The sequence below is a fragment of the Cololabis saira genome, chromosome 2 (genome assembly GCF_033807715.1).
Source record: "Cololabis saira isolate AMF1-May2022 chromosome 2, fColSai1.1, whole genome shotgun sequence".
Taxonomy (NCBI): Eukaryota; Metazoa; Chordata; class Actinopteri; order Beloniformes; family Belonidae; genus Cololabis; species Cololabis saira.
Genome location: NC_084588.1, coordinates 13,692,582 through 13,709,038, shown reverse-complemented (window position 1 = coordinate 13,709,038; position 16,457 = coordinate 13,692,582). Strand labels below are relative to the sequence as shown.

The 16,457-nt window shown below is 39.5% G+C and overlaps 2 protein-coding genes across 3 annotated transcripts; one reads left to right on the top strand and one right to left on the bottom strand.

Moving 5' to 3' along the window:
• Positions 1–646: 646 nt before the first annotated feature.
• hddc3 (HD domain containing 3) lies at positions 647–5,416 on the bottom strand. The gene is made up of 4 exons (XM_061709014.1): positions 5,219–5,416; positions 2,698–2,753; positions 2,373–2,613; positions 647–1,952 (listed from the first exon to the last, which is right to left on the bottom strand). Exons 1-4 carry the CDS (start codon positions 5,328–5,330, stop codon positions 1,822–1,824), a joined length of 540 nt encoding a protein of 179 aa, XP_061564998.1. The 5' UTR covers positions 5,331–5,416; the 3' UTR covers positions 647–1,821.
• Positions 5,417–5,871: 455 nt separating this feature from the next.
• vps33b (VPS33B late endosome and lysosome associated) lies at positions 5,872–15,804 on the top strand. 2 transcript variants are annotated; one of them, XM_061709000.1, is made up of 24 exons: positions 5,872–5,921; positions 6,197–6,325; positions 7,619–7,699; positions 7,795–7,856; positions 7,941–7,990; positions 8,830–8,897; positions 8,985–9,030; positions 9,116–9,210; positions 10,791–10,895; positions 11,023–11,113; positions 11,196–11,273; positions 11,756–11,829; positions 11,924–12,010; positions 12,784–12,874; positions 12,973–13,047; positions 13,264–13,328; positions 13,425–13,479; positions 13,559–13,605; positions 13,771–13,903; positions 14,070–14,143; positions 14,264–14,365; positions 14,446–14,521; positions 14,623–14,742; positions 15,564–15,804. In XM_061709000.1, exons 2-24 carry the CDS (start codon positions 6,230–6,232, stop codon positions 15,641–15,643), a joined length of 1,851 nt encoding a protein of 616 aa, XP_061564984.1. In that variant the 5' UTR covers positions 5,872–5,921; positions 6,197–6,229; the 3' UTR covers positions 15,644–15,804. The 2 variants fall into 2 exon arrangements, with proteins under 2 accessions (XP_061564984.1, XP_061564974.1); XM_061708990.1 differs by lacking the exon at positions 5,872–5,921 and having other exon boundaries at positions 5,964–6,325.
• Positions 15,805–16,457: the final 653 nt, after the last annotated feature.

Genomic DNA, 16,457 nt, shown 5'->3' with positions numbered 1-16,457 from the left:
TTCTCTTTATGGTTTTCAGATCTTCCAAGCAATGCACCTGGAGCTGTTCAACGACACATTCAGAAGACGCACGGTCCTTCCTTGAGCCAGCAATAGTGCATAAATGTTATTTATATATTTTAACAATAAAGTTGCCATTTTTGAAAATTCAGTGTTGTGATTTCTTTACAGTTAACATGATTCATTTTTCTTGTAACATAAATTAAATGAGGAATCGGAGTAAATAACTGTGAACCTGTTTAGAATTAAATTAAATCTTCCTGTTTGAAGACGAGGTGACTAAAGGCTGATTTATGGTTCCGCGTTACACCAACGCAGAGCCTATGGCGTAGGGTACGCGTCGATTTAACGCAGAACCGTGGACACGCTTTGCTACGCAGCCGCTGCTCTTCTCCCCGGAGCGACGCTTTGTCTCTTCCCCTGCTACACGTCATTCAAGCAGCCAATCAGCGCAGAGCCTCATTATCATAGCCCCCCCTCACCTCAGAATGAAGCACAGAAAAAGGCTTTAGAAGCGGTAAAACTACAGACATGGCCCACAGGCTGAATTTCTGATTTATGTAGAACAAGCTTTAGATTGTTTTTAAGACATTCAAGGCCTTTTTAAAATATACATTAAATGCCATAATATGTCCCCTTTAAGTAAAAAAAATATATTTATTATTTCAGCATTTAATTAATTAATGACACATTTAATTAATGATTTCGTGTTTCAATTTGTGAATCATGAAATGTAAAACTGCATTTAATTAATTAATGACACATTTAATTAATGATTTCTCAAATTAGAATGGAAACCCGACAATTAGCCTTGCTACCTTTGATTGATACGACAGTTGGCAAAATTTGCCTATCCTGCAACCATAATAAGAATAATAAAACAATTAGAACTTTATTTAAAAGGGATATCTCTGCAGTTCCATACGTGATCCCATATTGGAATAAGAGAAGAAAAGAAATATCAATTCAAAATTTACTTTTTGTTCTGCAAATTCGGAAACAGTGACTCACTTATTCTGGCTGTGCCCCATTGTTCAAACTTTTTGGAGTGATATGTGTAATTTTGTGTCTGAAAGCATTGAAACTGATTTCAAACTATTTTGGAAGGATGTGTTGTTTGGTGTTTTTGACCATGTAACGATTAGAACAAAGCCAAAAGAAAAATGTATTATCAATTTGTTGATTATCCTTGCAAAAGTCCACATCCACAAATCCAAAATCTTACACAAAAAACCCTTTTTTCCTGGACTCGTCAGATACTGATTGGGACATTACAATCAGCTCTTCTTGCAGTATGAAGTCTATGTAGCTTTAAACTATATTCCAATTGTTCCCTTACATTACCTATTTGTATCAGTGCAGCGTATTTAGCCTCTTTTAAGTGTTAATTACTACCGCTATTCATGCATCCCTCACGTGCTGAGGAAGCGGTGTAGTTGCGGTCTGCGTCCACTAGATGGAGCCACAGAAAGCCACATTCATTCAAATCTTTCATTTCAATACTTACCTTTTTAGTGACTGCATTTTGGTTGATTCATTGCGTATTTGGTGTATTAATCATTTCCCAACCAAAAATGTAAATGTTTATAATTTGGTTATTCATACAATTGTACAGCGTTAATATTGTTTGTATTTTGTCTCTTGTATAGACCTCACACATTCTTTAGCAGGGCACTACATTAAGTGAACTCATGTTTTACATGGTACGCACAGTCAAAGCGCAGCACAGATGTATATGAAATAAAATGTATTATTTATTTTTATTAGAATGCTTTTATACATAATTTACACCGTGTGCTGTCCAGCGTTGTGTCTGTGTTGTCAGAGCGGGATCCCTCTCTGTTTGAACAGCTCCTCCAGCTTCTGCTCCAGAGTCGGGTGTGTTCCTTTCAGGCCTCTCACCACCTCGCTGGCCCAAACAAAGTACTCCTGGACCCGCTCATCCGTCCAGCCTGCCAAACACACACACAAGGAGATGATATAGTAGCTATTTGAAGTTGTGTATTTTTCATACACAACATGCATCTGACAAATGTTGCCTTTCCAACAGTTCTTCAAGACTGCAGGTTTAAAATAAAATCACATTAAGCGGTCATAAACAAGGTAATTCAACTGTATTTAAACATGACTCTTTTCAACATTATGTGTGTAATGTTAAACTTCCATTCATTTTCAGGTTTTATTTAGTTTTCCCTTGTTTTGTAAAACATGCCAACTTCTATTCACTCACTCTTATTAAAAGTCTTTTAAACTTATTCAGCCACATCATTTAAGGTAAATCATTGACGTAGCTGATTAATATCACACTTGAGAAAGTAAAGACAAGCAGAAATGTGTCTAGCTGCAGGGTAAGAGTACAGAGAGGTGCTGACCAACAGGTTTAGTCCGGTTGAGGTCTCTCAGGTTGTACAGTTTGTCCGCCAGCTTAACCAGTTTGGCCTGTCGGCTGCACTGAGGGGCGTGCTCCACCTGCAGACGCTTCCTCTCCTGCTTCGGCAAACGTTTGTCATCCGTCACTTCCTGGACGATACGAGAAACCACAGGCCCGAACTTAGCTTCCAGCTCTGCGGAGGTGGTGTCCGTGTCCTCCACCGTGTCGTGGAGCAGAGCTGCCTGCAGAAGTGAACGACACACAACCTCAGCGTGACAGACTGTTACCTGAGAGCATCACACTGACGACAACAACTGATGACGTACTTGCAAAACCTCGATGTCCATGACTCCCCCTTCATGACTGAGGATTCTTGCCACTCCTTAAACATACAAAGGAAACAATCATGAGATTTGCGGCTGCTGGGGGATGTATTACAACACTGACGTAGCTCATGTTTAGTGACCCTCACTGTAACAACAATGAGGGCAGATTTTACAGAAAAGATGACCCACTAATAGAAACAACAAGCGTTCTCTGAGCACGCGGAAAATGACAGAAGTTAGTCAAAGGGATGAATGCTGGTTGCAGACTGCTGATCATGAAAGGCAGCGCTGTGTAGACTGTCAGACCACAGAAGACACGCAACACCCTTCTCAAGAGAAAGCACACAAGCATTTCTGCTTCTTGCATCAACTGCAGGCCCTTCCCTCAGGCGTCTTCCTGGATCTGTGCAGCATCAACAAATAATCCAAAAACAAACTAAAGAGCAATTTAGCCTCATGTTTCTATGGTTTCCTGCAAACCTTATAAACTTTACTAATAATACTTAAAAAAAATATTTAAATCTTCTTCAGTTGAAACTTGAGCCATTTATCATAATTTATGTTGTCATTAATATTTATGGAGGTCTGTCTGTGTTGGAATATCACTGATGTCACGAACAAGCCAGATGGAGAGAGAAAATTCACCAACCAATATAAAGTTACATGTATAAACAATACTAAAAAAAAAGTATGTTTAGGAAACTATTTGGTGATGTATTGGGGTTGTTGTCATCTGGGGGAGCCAGGCCATGTGCCTTTTAAAACCAGTTTCAATTTCCTTTGAAGACAAAATACAGACACCCCCTCGAATTCCTCTGTGACTGAGAGGACTCTGCTTTGAATTAAGACCTAACAACGCATAATTATTTATATTTCTAAGACAATGCTTTGTCATGTTGTTAATTTTACTAACAGACAGCCCTAACTGGCTGTGAGTTGGTTCCAAAAACAAAGCTTGGCTAAGCAGCTGGCAGCTCGTGCTAACTGAGTGTCCACTTAATGCACTGGTCATGTCTGATTTTGCCCACGAAACTACTTTTGTAGTTGTATTTTTATATTATATATGTATTTTATAACGCCTAAGATCCAAAGTAAAAAATCATCAACATCTTATCCTTGCTGGAGACAATGTGGTTCTTTAAATGCACATCATGCACATATTTATTGGAATTGTGAAAAAGTGAAATTCTTCTGGAAAGATGTACATTCAGTTCTGACAAAAGTACTTGGATATGAGATTCCATTGACATGTACTGTCTTATACTTGTGTCATATTGCAACGGTAGTGCAGGCAGAGGATCGCTGGTTGGTTAAGACACTCCTTACAGCTGCTAGGAAAACCATCACTAGAAGCTGGTATAAACCTGAATCGCCTACTCTAAAACAGTGGCTGGATATTATTAAAGAAATATGGACGATGGAAAGACTGACCCATACCCTGGGTTTGAGGGAAGGGATATTTGAGAAGAGATGGCAAAAGTGGACATTTTATCTACAGAAAGCATAAGGATGCAGACCTCTTTTTTTCTTTCTCTTTTCTTTTTTTGGATAGATTATTAATGTGCTAACCCACAAGTTTATGTTTGTTTTTCTACTTTTTATTTTTATTTGTTTGTTTGTTGCACGGTGAATATACAGATAATTTTTGTGATCTGGTAAAAATGTGCAGTTGTAATAAACTGAAAATCTAATAAACACAAAGTGACAAAAAAAAAAAAAAGAAACTACTTTTGAAACGGGAGATCCCACTGCAAACATTAGCTGGCAGCTTCGCAGCTCTACATATGTGGGTCGGCTGAAAGAGTTGGGAGCCACGGATCACTTCATAAGTCTTCCAGTGGAAGTCTGTAGCAGTGACATTTAAAATGAGGATGTTTGGACAGATTTGGTAAGATTAAATGTGAACAGGCGAACAAATGGGTAGGAGGACAAAGAGGCTTGAAAAGCAAACTGGGGGCAGTTTGTCAAGTTCTTCTTATACAGTCTGCAGTCTCTTCAGAGGAGGGAGGTCAAATTGAGACTCTGACACCGCCCCCAAAACTGGGCGGCATGAACAGAGCCATAACTATGTATCTCATTTGCATTTAGATTAAAGTATCAAGTTTCAATATGACTTCTTTGTGTGTGTGTGTGTGTGTGTGTGTGTGTGTGTGTGTGTGTGTGTGTGTGTATGTGTGTGTATGTATATATATATGTATGTGTATGTGTGTGTGTGTGTGTGTGTTTTATTAACCAAACACCAAGCAATGCTAATAATAATGAAAGCAATCAGCAAGAGCCAAACATTGGGTCTCAATGTCATAAGAAAATGGTTTGTGTACTAAATACTGTCAGATCAAAAAAAGAAGATAATTTGTTTTAACAAAAATCAAGTTCAATGAGAAGAAAATGTCAATTAATAGGACCGAAGTGATTCAAATTAAATGCACCAGGCCTGCTTCCTTTTACCAACACATGGGCAGCAGGTGTTGGAGTCAGAAACACCTGACAGGAAAGTTAAGTTCAGATGAGTTCCACCTACCAATGGGGTGGTTAATGTACGGAGTTCCCTCTGGATCCTTCCGTCGCTGGTCGCGATGCTTTTCCGCGGCGAAATTAACAGTTTCCACTAGTAGCATCGCATCTGAATTCATGCTGAAAATGAAGTCGTAGTTTAACTGTTGTGATTTCGTGTCTGTCTGACTGACTGACTGCCAAATAAACGCCCGCGTCGGGTCGCTGCTCCTCAAATAAAGTGACGGGGTGCGCTTCTTTCTGCACGTCGGGGCGGGCCGGCGAGAAGTAAGCAAAGGCTGGGAGACGTTGGAACCTTGATATTTCGGGAATAAATAAGTGAGAGAGAATGACACTTGTTTCCTAAAAACAAATAAATTACACAGTAAGCTTCGTACAAGCAGTATGAGTCCACATTAAGGTGTCAACACTTCAAGATGTATCGCGGCACATGTGCAATTGACAAAAACACAAAACAAAACCAGACGAGCGAGGAATCATTACTTCTTAACTGAAACACAGATTTTATTCACTCTTTAATGCTATTATTTGCATCACATCAACCACGTTGTGTTTGTTTTTCACCATATATGAATTACACACCGCGCTTACTTGGTGTACGCCGGTGTACGCCGGTGCACAAATGGTGCAGATGTGCTGCCCTGTCAATGCTGTCCGGGTAGAAACAGCGAGTCATATAATCCTGTCCGCTTCTTCAGCTACGGAAGCAGGTATCTGCTTTTAAAAGCCATACGTTTGTTGCTCACATTTCATTAAAACAAAAACGTTTATTTTCTACAATATTCCCCATGTTAGTTTTAGGCAAATTATTTTCGGGCAATGTCAGTGTTGTGTCGTTGTTCTTAGATTCGGTAATTCGAGCAGGCGGGTCTGGATTAGCTAGTGGGCTTTTAACTCCACACGGATGTGTCACTGTCCGGAGTATTGATGATACAATCTGGGACTCCATGCTCTGACATTAACGTTGTACATGTGTGTGCTGTAGTGTGTGCAGGAGTGTGAGGTGTCCTGGACCAGCATGGCCCACAGCTTCCGCAGAGACTCCCCGGAGCTGCCAGACTTCTCCCTGCTCAAGAGACTGGCCCGGGACCAGCTCATCTACCTGCTGGAACAGGTGAGACCCGCACCAGCCAGGGGACACACTACACACCCACACCAGCCAGGACACACTACACACCCAGCCACAGCGGAAACATTACGGTTTATTATTGAAGTTTCATGTTATTACATCCTTGGGACTTGACAGCTGTTTCAGTGCAGATGCTGACCACAACACTGTGACGTCATAGACCATGTCAGATTACAACAGGATTTTTTTTTAAATATATTTTATTTTAAATTGTTCAACATACTGTTTTATTATTATTATTATTATTATTATTATTATTATTATTAAACCAGTTTACTTATTCACTTTTTCCCCTTTATTAACCTATGATTTAATTTTTATTAACTTAGTCATTTTATTATTTGTGGCTCAACATACCTAGGGGCGAGGGTGGGGGGAGTGGGTAAAAGCTCACTGTAAAAATGGAAAAAAATAATGTAAACAGGATGCGATGTGAAGACAGAACACACCTCTTCTTTCCGTTTATTTTTCCTTTCTCAAGAGACTCCGATATATTGTGCTCTTTTTTTCTTGTTATTCACCGTTGTTATTATTATTTAATTGTTTTCCCTGATCACCTGTACTGTATATAGTAATGTTCTACTCACTTTGTTGTTCTTGTTATTGTTTTTATCATTGTCCTGTTTACAATAAACACATTTATAAAAAAAAAAAAGATGAATTCCCAAAGGGAAATTATGATGTAGTAGCAATTAAAACTGAATGAATTAACAGAGAAAAGGGTGTATATATATATATATAATTTGACAAACTGTTGGGAAGTTTCAATCGTAATAGAAAGAGAGATGTAGTTGTGTGTTTGAAGCCTGGTAGTTACTGTGATAATGGCATCACTTGCAGAGTCAGCAAGTTACACGGGTGAACTCTGTCACCAGAGGGCACGGACAGAAACTCTAGCAGGGCAACGTTTGGAGTGTAGAGAGGCTCCTTCATATTTACAGTCTGTCACAATGAGCAATGTTGATATCCGTCACACTGTCTTGGTGATAAATTAATACATCCTTCAAGTTCCTCCTTCCTGCTCTCCGTGATAGATGGATAGACAGACAGAAGTTTTTATTGTCATTCAAAATATACACTATCAGGTGCACATCTGAAAGAAATTTAATTTCAGGACTGACTCAGTTTTAACATGCATAACAATAAATACAAATATTTTGCACACATTTAAAGACTTAAAAGAATATATATATAAAAGGAACTTGTATAAAAATGTGCAAGGGTTTGTCCGATTCTGATGGTCCCTGACTTTGTCTTTTTCCCTCTGTCCTCTCACAGCTACCAGGGAAGAAAGACCTCTTCATTGAGGCGGATTTAATGAGTCCACTGGACCGCATCGCAAATGTCTCAACGCTAAAGGTGAATCTGATACTGCCTCTCTCTTGTCTGAAAAGACTTTTGCAAAATATTGCGTCACTAATATCGTTCTGATTTGTTGCCCATGTCTTTCATAGCAACACGAAGTGGACAAACTTTACAAAGTGGAATATAAGCCTATTGTCAGCACCTCAGATCAGTAAGTCATGCATCTTAAAGGTTGTTAAATACACGTCACCTGTGACGCTGGTCGCTTGACAGTGTGGCATCGCTCCTTTCACAGGCTCTGTTTTCTGATCCGGCCTCGGATACAAACTGTGAAGTGGATATGTGGTGAGTTTGCTTGTGGTCCGTTTTTATCTCGTTTTAACAGCTTGATTAGTCGTGACTCAAGTGATGACACTGGAAGAAACAGAATACATGTTACACACACTTTATAAAAAAATTGTTGCTCATAAATGCCAGGTTTTGTCTTTTTTGTCATGTCTTATAATCAGGGGTGCACACAAGCCGGTACTCCAGGGCGAGTCTACTGCATAGACTTAGATGTTTCCCTGTCTTCAACACACCTGATTCTAATCACTGGTCGTCATCAACATGTCATCAAGGTTTACACAACTCTGTTGGTGACACAGCCTTGTCTATCAGGGTTGTCTTGAAGCAGGGAAACATCTAAAACGTGCAGTAGATTGGCCCTCGAGTACCGGCTTGTGTGCACCCCTGCTTATAATGTTCCTCCCATTTAAAAAAAAAAAAAAAAAAAAAGAAACCCACAATAATCTGAAATAACTTCAAACTGACTAAAGTTAATCACATACATTTGGTTACTCCATGTTTAAAACACATATTTGGTTTGCTTTTGAATTTTGCTTTTGATTATTAAGCCACGCAGTGGTGAGTTTATTCCCTTAGATCTGGCTTAAAGAGCCGATAAAAATATTGAAGACACGTGTGGTAGTAACGGTAAACAGACCAAAACGCAGGTTTTTGGTCGGTTTTCAGGATACTAATAAATCTGTCCAGGATATTGTTGCAAAATAAACAACAAATGCTTTCTTTTCTGTGGTTTACCCTGTCACATACTGAGTGCATGCAGTTTGAAGCCAACGGCTGCAAAGTTTCAACAAGGGCTAAGAGTACAAACTAACCTGTCTCCGTAACTTCTTTTCCAGATGTGGCAAATGCAGACAAGGCAGCAGGAAGGTTCAGAAGATACAAGATCATCTTCACACCTCAGAAGGTTTGTCCTGGTCCACGGGTGTGTGTTTGGGTTTATGTTTGATTCTGTTATTGATATTTATCTGCTGTGTTCGTCTTCGGTGTTCAGTTCTACGCATGTGAGGCTGTGCTGGAGGAGCAGGGGCTCTACGGGGGTGAGCATTTACGCTTTCTTACTGTTGTTTTCAGTTATGCTTGTTGGCGAAAGAAAGCACTGAGCGCCTTTCCTTCTTTCCTCAGATGTGACTACGGACGAATGGGCTTTCTACCTCCTCCCGCTTGATGATGACATCATCAGTCTGGAGCTTCCAGAGTTCTTTCGAGACAACTTTCTGGTAAATACGGGGTCTGAAATAGTCCGTAACCATAACTTTATCTGTTAAGAATTCCTTTTCTGTCCATCTTCTACCAGAGATTTTGTTTGTGCTCGTTGTGAGAAGAATTCTCTTGTAAATGTTCAGTTTCAGGCGTGTGGACTTGAAGCTACTGGAAAACCACCAAAAACAAAGTTAAAGGTGGAGCAGCTGAAGTATAGAGGCAAAATGCTCAGCTTCTTTCTTCTAATCTCCTAAAAGACATAAAAACATTTAAAAAAAACGGTTCCCAGAACATGTGAACATGGACTTACATGCACTTTGATTTCACCAGAGTTTATGACAACATGACACACCGACCATTTATTTGATGTTTCTCTCAGAAAAAATGCATTGCACACCAGCATCAACTCTGGTTTTAGTTCTTACAGCTTCCAGTCTTTTACTTTGGCCATTTGCACTTACAAAAACAGAGTTTTGACACACTAATATTATTATATACCAGTATTGGAAATACTCAGAGATACTGCCAAAAATAAAGGTATCTGTGAGTATTTATGTCCGTGTGCCATCTAATGGCACGTATCGTGTTATCTTGAGCTGGAAAATCCTACCAGGAAAACTGTGACATGCTCCTCATGGAAGGCTGTGGTTTCCAGACTAAAACAAGAACAATGGGCGAAACTGTGGAAGTCATTGTCCTTGACCATTGCCCAGCCTATGGCTGCAATCTGGGTGCATCTACATTTTATTTTTTTATTAAAAGAAAATGTTGCCTGATGTACACTGTCCCTACCAAAATAAATAAATTGAAATTTAAATTGATGACCAGCCGCTGTTGATCATTGGAAATGTTGAATTTCAGAGTGTAATTGAACATCTGGAGCCGTGGTAGTTTCCCCGGTCAGAAATTCAACTCTAAAACTGCTCTCACTTAATACTTATTCTTTTTCTGATGTCAATTAGGTAAAAAAATAATTAAGATTGTGTAGGATGGTAAAAATAAATATTTAAAATAACAGTGGTATCGGAACAGGACTCGGTATCAGCCAATAACCGACGCCCCGATATCGGAATCGGGGTCGGATGGAAAGATATGTATCAGTAATCGTCTTTTTTTTTTAACAATACCCCAGACACCACAGAGGGAAGTTGTTTATCTGTATTTCATTCAGTTGTGAAAATTCACTGCACTGAAAACACCCTGCTTTTATACTTTTATTTACCTGTAAAAAGAAGAACGTGCTTCATTTAGACTGAATCAGAATAGACTTTCTGTAGAAAAACAGTAATGAGCTGAACTGAGGATCCAGTGTCGTAGCTGTTCAGTGTTGGTAAAATTATCTTTACAAAGTGTTTCCAAATATCATACACATATTCAAAAAACTGGTTGAACAACGTTTATGAGGTCGTTTTTAATTATTTTGTGATTTAGTTCTCCGTATTTTATCATCTCAGTGCTAATCTAAGTTTGTTTGTATCTGATCAGTGTAAAACATTCAACCAGGGGAGTCCACGTCTTTAACTTTGAACCATCTAATTTTACAGCAATACATATCTTCTCTTTTTATACTCTTAAGTAATTAAAGCTGTTTGTTCAGGCAGGAGACCAGCGATGGGTGAGAACAGCTGGCAGCGCTTTGCACCTCCTTCACTCCCTTTACGGCCCGTTTTCAAAGGTCTACGGGATCGGGCGCTGCTCAAAGGTGCGGCATGATTAGTCAGCTGGTCTTTTTCTAGATTTACGATTCATGATTGAGTTTCTGCACTTTTCTTTTAAGACTTATGCACATTCAAAGATCGGACTGCCATAAACTGTTTGTCTGCCACCAGATGACATACGAGTCATGGAGAGAGCAGGTCCAGGCGGGAGATCGAAAAGCTCACCAAGCTGAAGTCGGCAATGTTTTTCTTATCGACCGAGGTAAAACGCCACATCTCCTCAGAGTGGGTCACATGCTCCGCTGTGCTCCCTGCCTGTCCTGACACTGTCACCGTCTTTGCAGATGTGGACTTTGTCACCCCCCTTTGCTCACAAGTTGTATATGAAGGACTCGTGGATGATATATTTAGAATCAAGTGTGGTGAGTATCAAATCAATGACACAGATTTAATGAAAAAAAACAAAAACAAAGATATGGCTTCATGTTGATGTTTTTTTTAGAAAGATCTCTTTAGTGGCCCTTAAAGACAAAGCATAAGGAAAATGCAAACAGAGAAAAACAGCAAAGATGTTGACACTGAAAGAGCGCAGAGGTGAATTTGGATAAACATCACCAGGACACAGTCAGGACCAGAAGTTTGCACATATTTGAAATGTTTCTATGTATGCAGAGCAGGAAAACAAATCTACCACCAGGCTGCTAAATCCTATACAGTATATGTTTGAAAAAGTGTGATTGTTATAAAATGACTGTATCTTTTCCTTCCTTTTGTCAGGTGCAACACATTATGAGATCCATTAGTTTGGATCTTGATGCCTTTTACTTTAATGACTCAGAGCTTTATTGTTGAGCAGTTTTTCTGTGTGCTGAGGTGTCGTCTCATCACAGCATCTCTTCTGCAGGATGTGTGGAGTTCGGTCCGGATGTTACCTCCTCTGACAAAAGTCTAAAAGTGATGCTGAACTCGCAGGATAAGGTAGCGTTGAGAGCCGAAGCATCTCCGGCAGGGCAGGCCTTTACCGGCACGCATTTGTCAGTTAAACGTTTGTGTGAACTGTCATGTCTTGCAGGTCTTCAATGAAATCAGAAACGAGCACTTCTCCAACGTCTTCAGCTTTCTCAGCCAGAAAGCCAGAAATCTCCAGACTGCATATGATGTGAGTGAGCGTTGGCTACGGTTCACTGGAAGTAAGGTGTCTGACGTACAGTCATGAGAAAAAGAATATATACTCTCTTTCAAGTACGAGGCTTTGCATAAATGAATGTAAACACATAATCTGGTCGTCACCAGGTCCTATAATGAGGTAAGTGGTGTTTCAGTCAGAAGCTTCTTCAGATCTGCTGCAGGGGAAGCTTCTCTCCCGTAGCTACAATCATCCATAGTGACTTACTGAAGTAGCTTAAATGGAGACCGTTGCAACATTAACTCCCCCTCTGGGATTAATGGATTGAACCAAACTAAAATGAAACAGAAAGTCAGGTGAATAAAAACACGTGACGTTTTACACCAAACTATTTCATAAAACGTCCAAAAAGTGCAGAAGCATCGTGTAAGTAAACAGCAGCCATGCGTTGCTAATCAAATGTTCTTGATTCGCAAATGTGAATATCTCTGTAAATGAAGAAGTTTGGGCTGGTCTGAAAGACACACCAAGGAGGAACAAAGTCAGTAATACTCTTGGGGAAGCTGTTGTTACGACACCAGTCAGAAAAATATTATAAAACCGTTTTTTTTAAGTAATTTGGAGTTCAGCGTTACGCAGTGAGAAAGCTTATTCACAAGCGGAGAACATTAAAAACTCCCGCCAGTCTACTCGGGAGCTGACGTCCCTGCAATCATCAGAGAAATTGTAAAAGAAACCTCAAAGATACATCTCACAGTCTGCAACATTTACATATTTGGTCTCGTTTGGTTTTTGCTTTTCTGCAGAAGCGTCGTGGGATGGACATACAGCAGATGAAGACGTTTGTTTCTGAAGAGCTGAAAGGGTTGAAACAGGAGCATCGGCTGCTTAGTCTACGTGAGAGCTGCAGCAGTGTACCGTAAATCCGTGAGATGATTGTACTTTTTTAACGATACGTGCCAGACTGCATCGCTGAACTGCGTTTGCTCTTTCAGACATCGGTGCCAGCGAATCAATAATGAAGAAGAAAACAAAGCAGGATTTTCAGGAGCTGTTAAAGACAGAACACTGTAAGATCATTCTGCTGTTTGCATATTTGATTCGGGTTCTATTTCCTAATCTTGGTAATTAAAGGACATCTGATGCTACACCTTCGTGCCTACACAGTTTATTAACAAAAATAAAATGTTTTTCCACACATGGTTTAATACATTTAAATCTTGAGCTTGATCATTCTATCGCTGATGATTTTTCCAGATTTGTATTGACTTCTTGTGTTCCCTCAGCTTTACTTGAAGGATTTGAACTCCGTGAATGCATTAATTACATAGAGGAGCACATCAATCGACAGGTGGGTTTTGTTGCCTAAAGTTAAAAAAAAAATTAAAATGGGTACAATTTCACATTTAAGAAATGTTGTTTTAATATTCTTGTTTCTTTTTTGTAGATCTCCATGACAGAAAGTCTGAGGCTGCTTTGTCTTCTGTCTATTACAGAAAACGGTGATCTTTCTAATTTATGTCTAAAATAAAGCTGAAATAATTCCTGCACCGTATTTACAAATGTGTAATTTTCTCCCAGGACTCCTGCCTAAAGACTACAGGTCACTAAAAGCACAGTATCTTCAGGTGAGAAAAAAAGGACAGTCTGTCCGAATTTCTTACATCGTACATGTAGTATCCTGTTCTTTAACAACTAACGGACGCAGTAGTAAAACCTCCAAGTACAGAGAGAGAATCTTAACACAATATTTGCATCCTTTATTTTGTTCACGTTCATCCCGACCTCCTCAGAGCTATGGAGTGGAGCACCTGCTCACGTTTTCCAACCTGAGGCAGCTGGGGTTGCTGGTGGAGCAGCAGCCGGGGGAGACACTCACGGTCATGGAGAGCAGAGTGGGCAAACTGGTCAATGACAAAACCGCCGGTAAAACCTGCTTCTTTTTTTATCCCACTTGTCACTAAATACTGGCTTACACACCTGCTAGAAGGCCTTTATAGTTGCATATGCTTGTGTGGGTTTTTTTTCTCACTGGTCTCACTTTTTATTTCATTTATTTGTTCTTTTTATGTATCTGTTTTAATTTTTTCAGGAAAGCTGAGTGATGCTTTTTCCTCTCTGGCAAAAAAGAGCAATTTCAGAGCTTTGAGCCGAAAGCTCAACCTGGTAAATGTTCTTCACTTGAACTGTTCATCTCCAAATCTTGTGCAAGAAAAAAATATGTATTTTCATCGTCTTAAACACACAAAAAAGGCCAAAGGTATTATTGTGGTGTTTTGCATAAAGGTGCCAAAGTCAGATGAAGAGTATGACCTTCGAGTGCCTCGGGACATGGCTTACATCTTCAGCGGCGCCTACGTCCCTCTGAGCTGCAAACTCATCGAGCAGGTCAGTCCGTCAGACTCATTCCTCCCACTGGATATGGCTTACGAGATGAAACGTAACTTTCCTGGTTGTCCTTTCTGCAGGTTTTGGAACGAGATGGTTGGACCGGGCTTGAAGACGTCACCAAGCTGCTAAATGGACACGAGTTTGCTGTTACAGGTTTGGTCACCTGGAGATCTGTTTTATTGTTGGAGAAAATGTTAATACATCAGAAGTAGTTTCTCAATTGAGTCAGTTCAATTCTCTTTGTCTCGTATCAGGCAGCAACGGAGCTGATGTAAGAGCAAAAAGCGAAGCTCAGCGTATCATTCTCGTCATGTTCCTTGGTGGATGCACGTTCTCTGAGATTTCAGCGTTGCGCTTCCTTGGCAGAGAAAAAGGTACATGTGGGTTTTCTTATGGTAACAGCACGTTACTTTGAAGTTTGGAGTTTAGGTGTTATTCTGATATCTGTCCCATAACTTCAACTGACTGCCTTCTGAGCGTACGATGATGATCTTTTAGGTTCAACTTGTATTTGTCTTTTGTGTCGTAGTAGGATGTATGTGCAACTTCATGACAGGTATAACCAGGAAACAAAAAAGTGTTGATCCTATTTTGTCTGGCAGAGCTGCGCTCCTACACAGAAATGAGAAGATAACTGCCAATAAATTAATGATAATTCTTCAATAGTCTGAGCTGAACACTGCCGTGTCTTAAAAGCTAAATATTGTGGATTCCGGTTAGAAAAAGGGCAAACTGGAGTCCAAAGAGTCCTCAAGGTGACTCACTCCAGTAATGTTTCAGCCATTATCTTCAGCACCGCTATCAGGTGGGATTTTTGATTTTAGATGCCATCAGGAACTCAGACATCTTGGTGTCTGAGTTCCCTACATTTTATTATTGTAGGGAACTAAGATACAGTATTCTATCCTTAGTTTTCTGGTATTACTACAGAATAGTTCTTACATTGCACTTCCTTGAAATCCATACAAATAGAAATAAACACAAGAATCTTGTGCTTCAAAGAAATACAAGTGTCTTGTATTTCTTGTGCCACTTCCTTGACATTCATATACAATTAGGACACCTAAAAAAACAAATTACAGACCCCTCAAAGACACCTCACCAAATTTCAAATTGATGTTGTTGTTGCTTGTTATTTTTAGTTTGGACATGAAAGTGGAAAGCTACATTTTTACCATGTCTTGTCTCATTCTAGGTTATAAATTCATCGTGGTAACAACTGCAATTACAAACAGTTCAAGACTCTTGGAGGCTTTGCTGGACAACCATGTTTGAAGCTTATCCGCTCATCGTTTTTTGATTAATATTGACATTAACATTCCTCCAGACATTTGTCACACGTTTCAGTCAGCACAAAGGGAGAAATGTTCTCTTTTGACTACAACATAACTGTAAAAATATGTATAAACCAAATAAACCTGGGATTCTTTTTAAAATGCCTGTTGCTTTCCTTCCAGTTAGGGTTGCCAACTCCCTGAGAAATAAATAAGGGACACCTCATCCATTGCCTTCACCCTTCCTGGCGTGGTGAATTTTTTTTGCCCCTTTGTTTGTGAGTGAAACGATTTTTTAACTATTTGACTCTAACCTGAATTGAATTAGATGCATATTTTTGAATGCCATGAACACATGGAAAACAAATTATTATCCAGAAATTCACTTTAATACAAAATAACAAAAGGAGCTGAATAAAATAAGTATATTTCTTAAACAGAAACCTGTCCTGCTGAACTTAAAATTGTATAAATTAATATAAAACAATAGAAAGAAAGCAGACCATCCATTATGTAATGTTGAGCTTTGTTGTGTTCTGTTACCGTTGGTTACGGGGCAGTAACGAGAGACTGGAATAAACTACTCATGTTTTTCCTTCGTTCACAAAAAGCGTTTTTCAGCTCTTTTTGTTCCCAAACTCCTACAAGTGCACATTTTTAATGCAAAAGTGCTAACAGAAAGTCTGTAGAAAACTTTTAATCATATTTGTGCCTTAAAGGCCATGACTGTGGGCTACAGTTGCAGTAAAACAGAAAAAATAACTCATGAACTCAACAGCTCAATGTCATTTTCCATTGGCATTTTATGACTGTAT

Bases quoted from the DNA above. Each gene is read 5' to 3' on its own strand.
- vps33b (XM_061709000.1), top strand. From the start codon at position 6,230: ATGGCCCACAGCTTCCGCAGAGACTCCCCGGAGCTGCCAGACTTCTCC. The intron at 12,875-12,972 runs GTGAGAGCTGCA...TTGCTCTTTCAG, and splicing joins GCATCGGCTGCTTAGTCTAC to ACATCGGTGCCAGCGAATCA. The intron at 13,904-14,069 runs GTAAAACCTGCT...TAATTTTTTCAG, and splicing joins GGTCAATGACAAAACCGCCG to GAAAGCTGAGTGATGCTTTT.
- hddc3 (XM_061709014.1), bottom strand. From the start codon at position 5,330: ATGAATTCAGATGCGATGCTACTAGTGGAAACTGTTAATTTCGCCGCG. The intron at 2,614-2,697 runs GTACGTCATCAG...TCACTTCTGCAG, and splicing joins TGGACATCGAGGTTTTGCAA to GCAGCTCTGCTCCACGACAC. The intron at 1,953-2,372 runs GTCAGCACCTCT...TGTGTTTGGCAG, and splicing joins CAACCGGACTAAACCTGTTG to GCTGGACGGATGAGCGGGTC.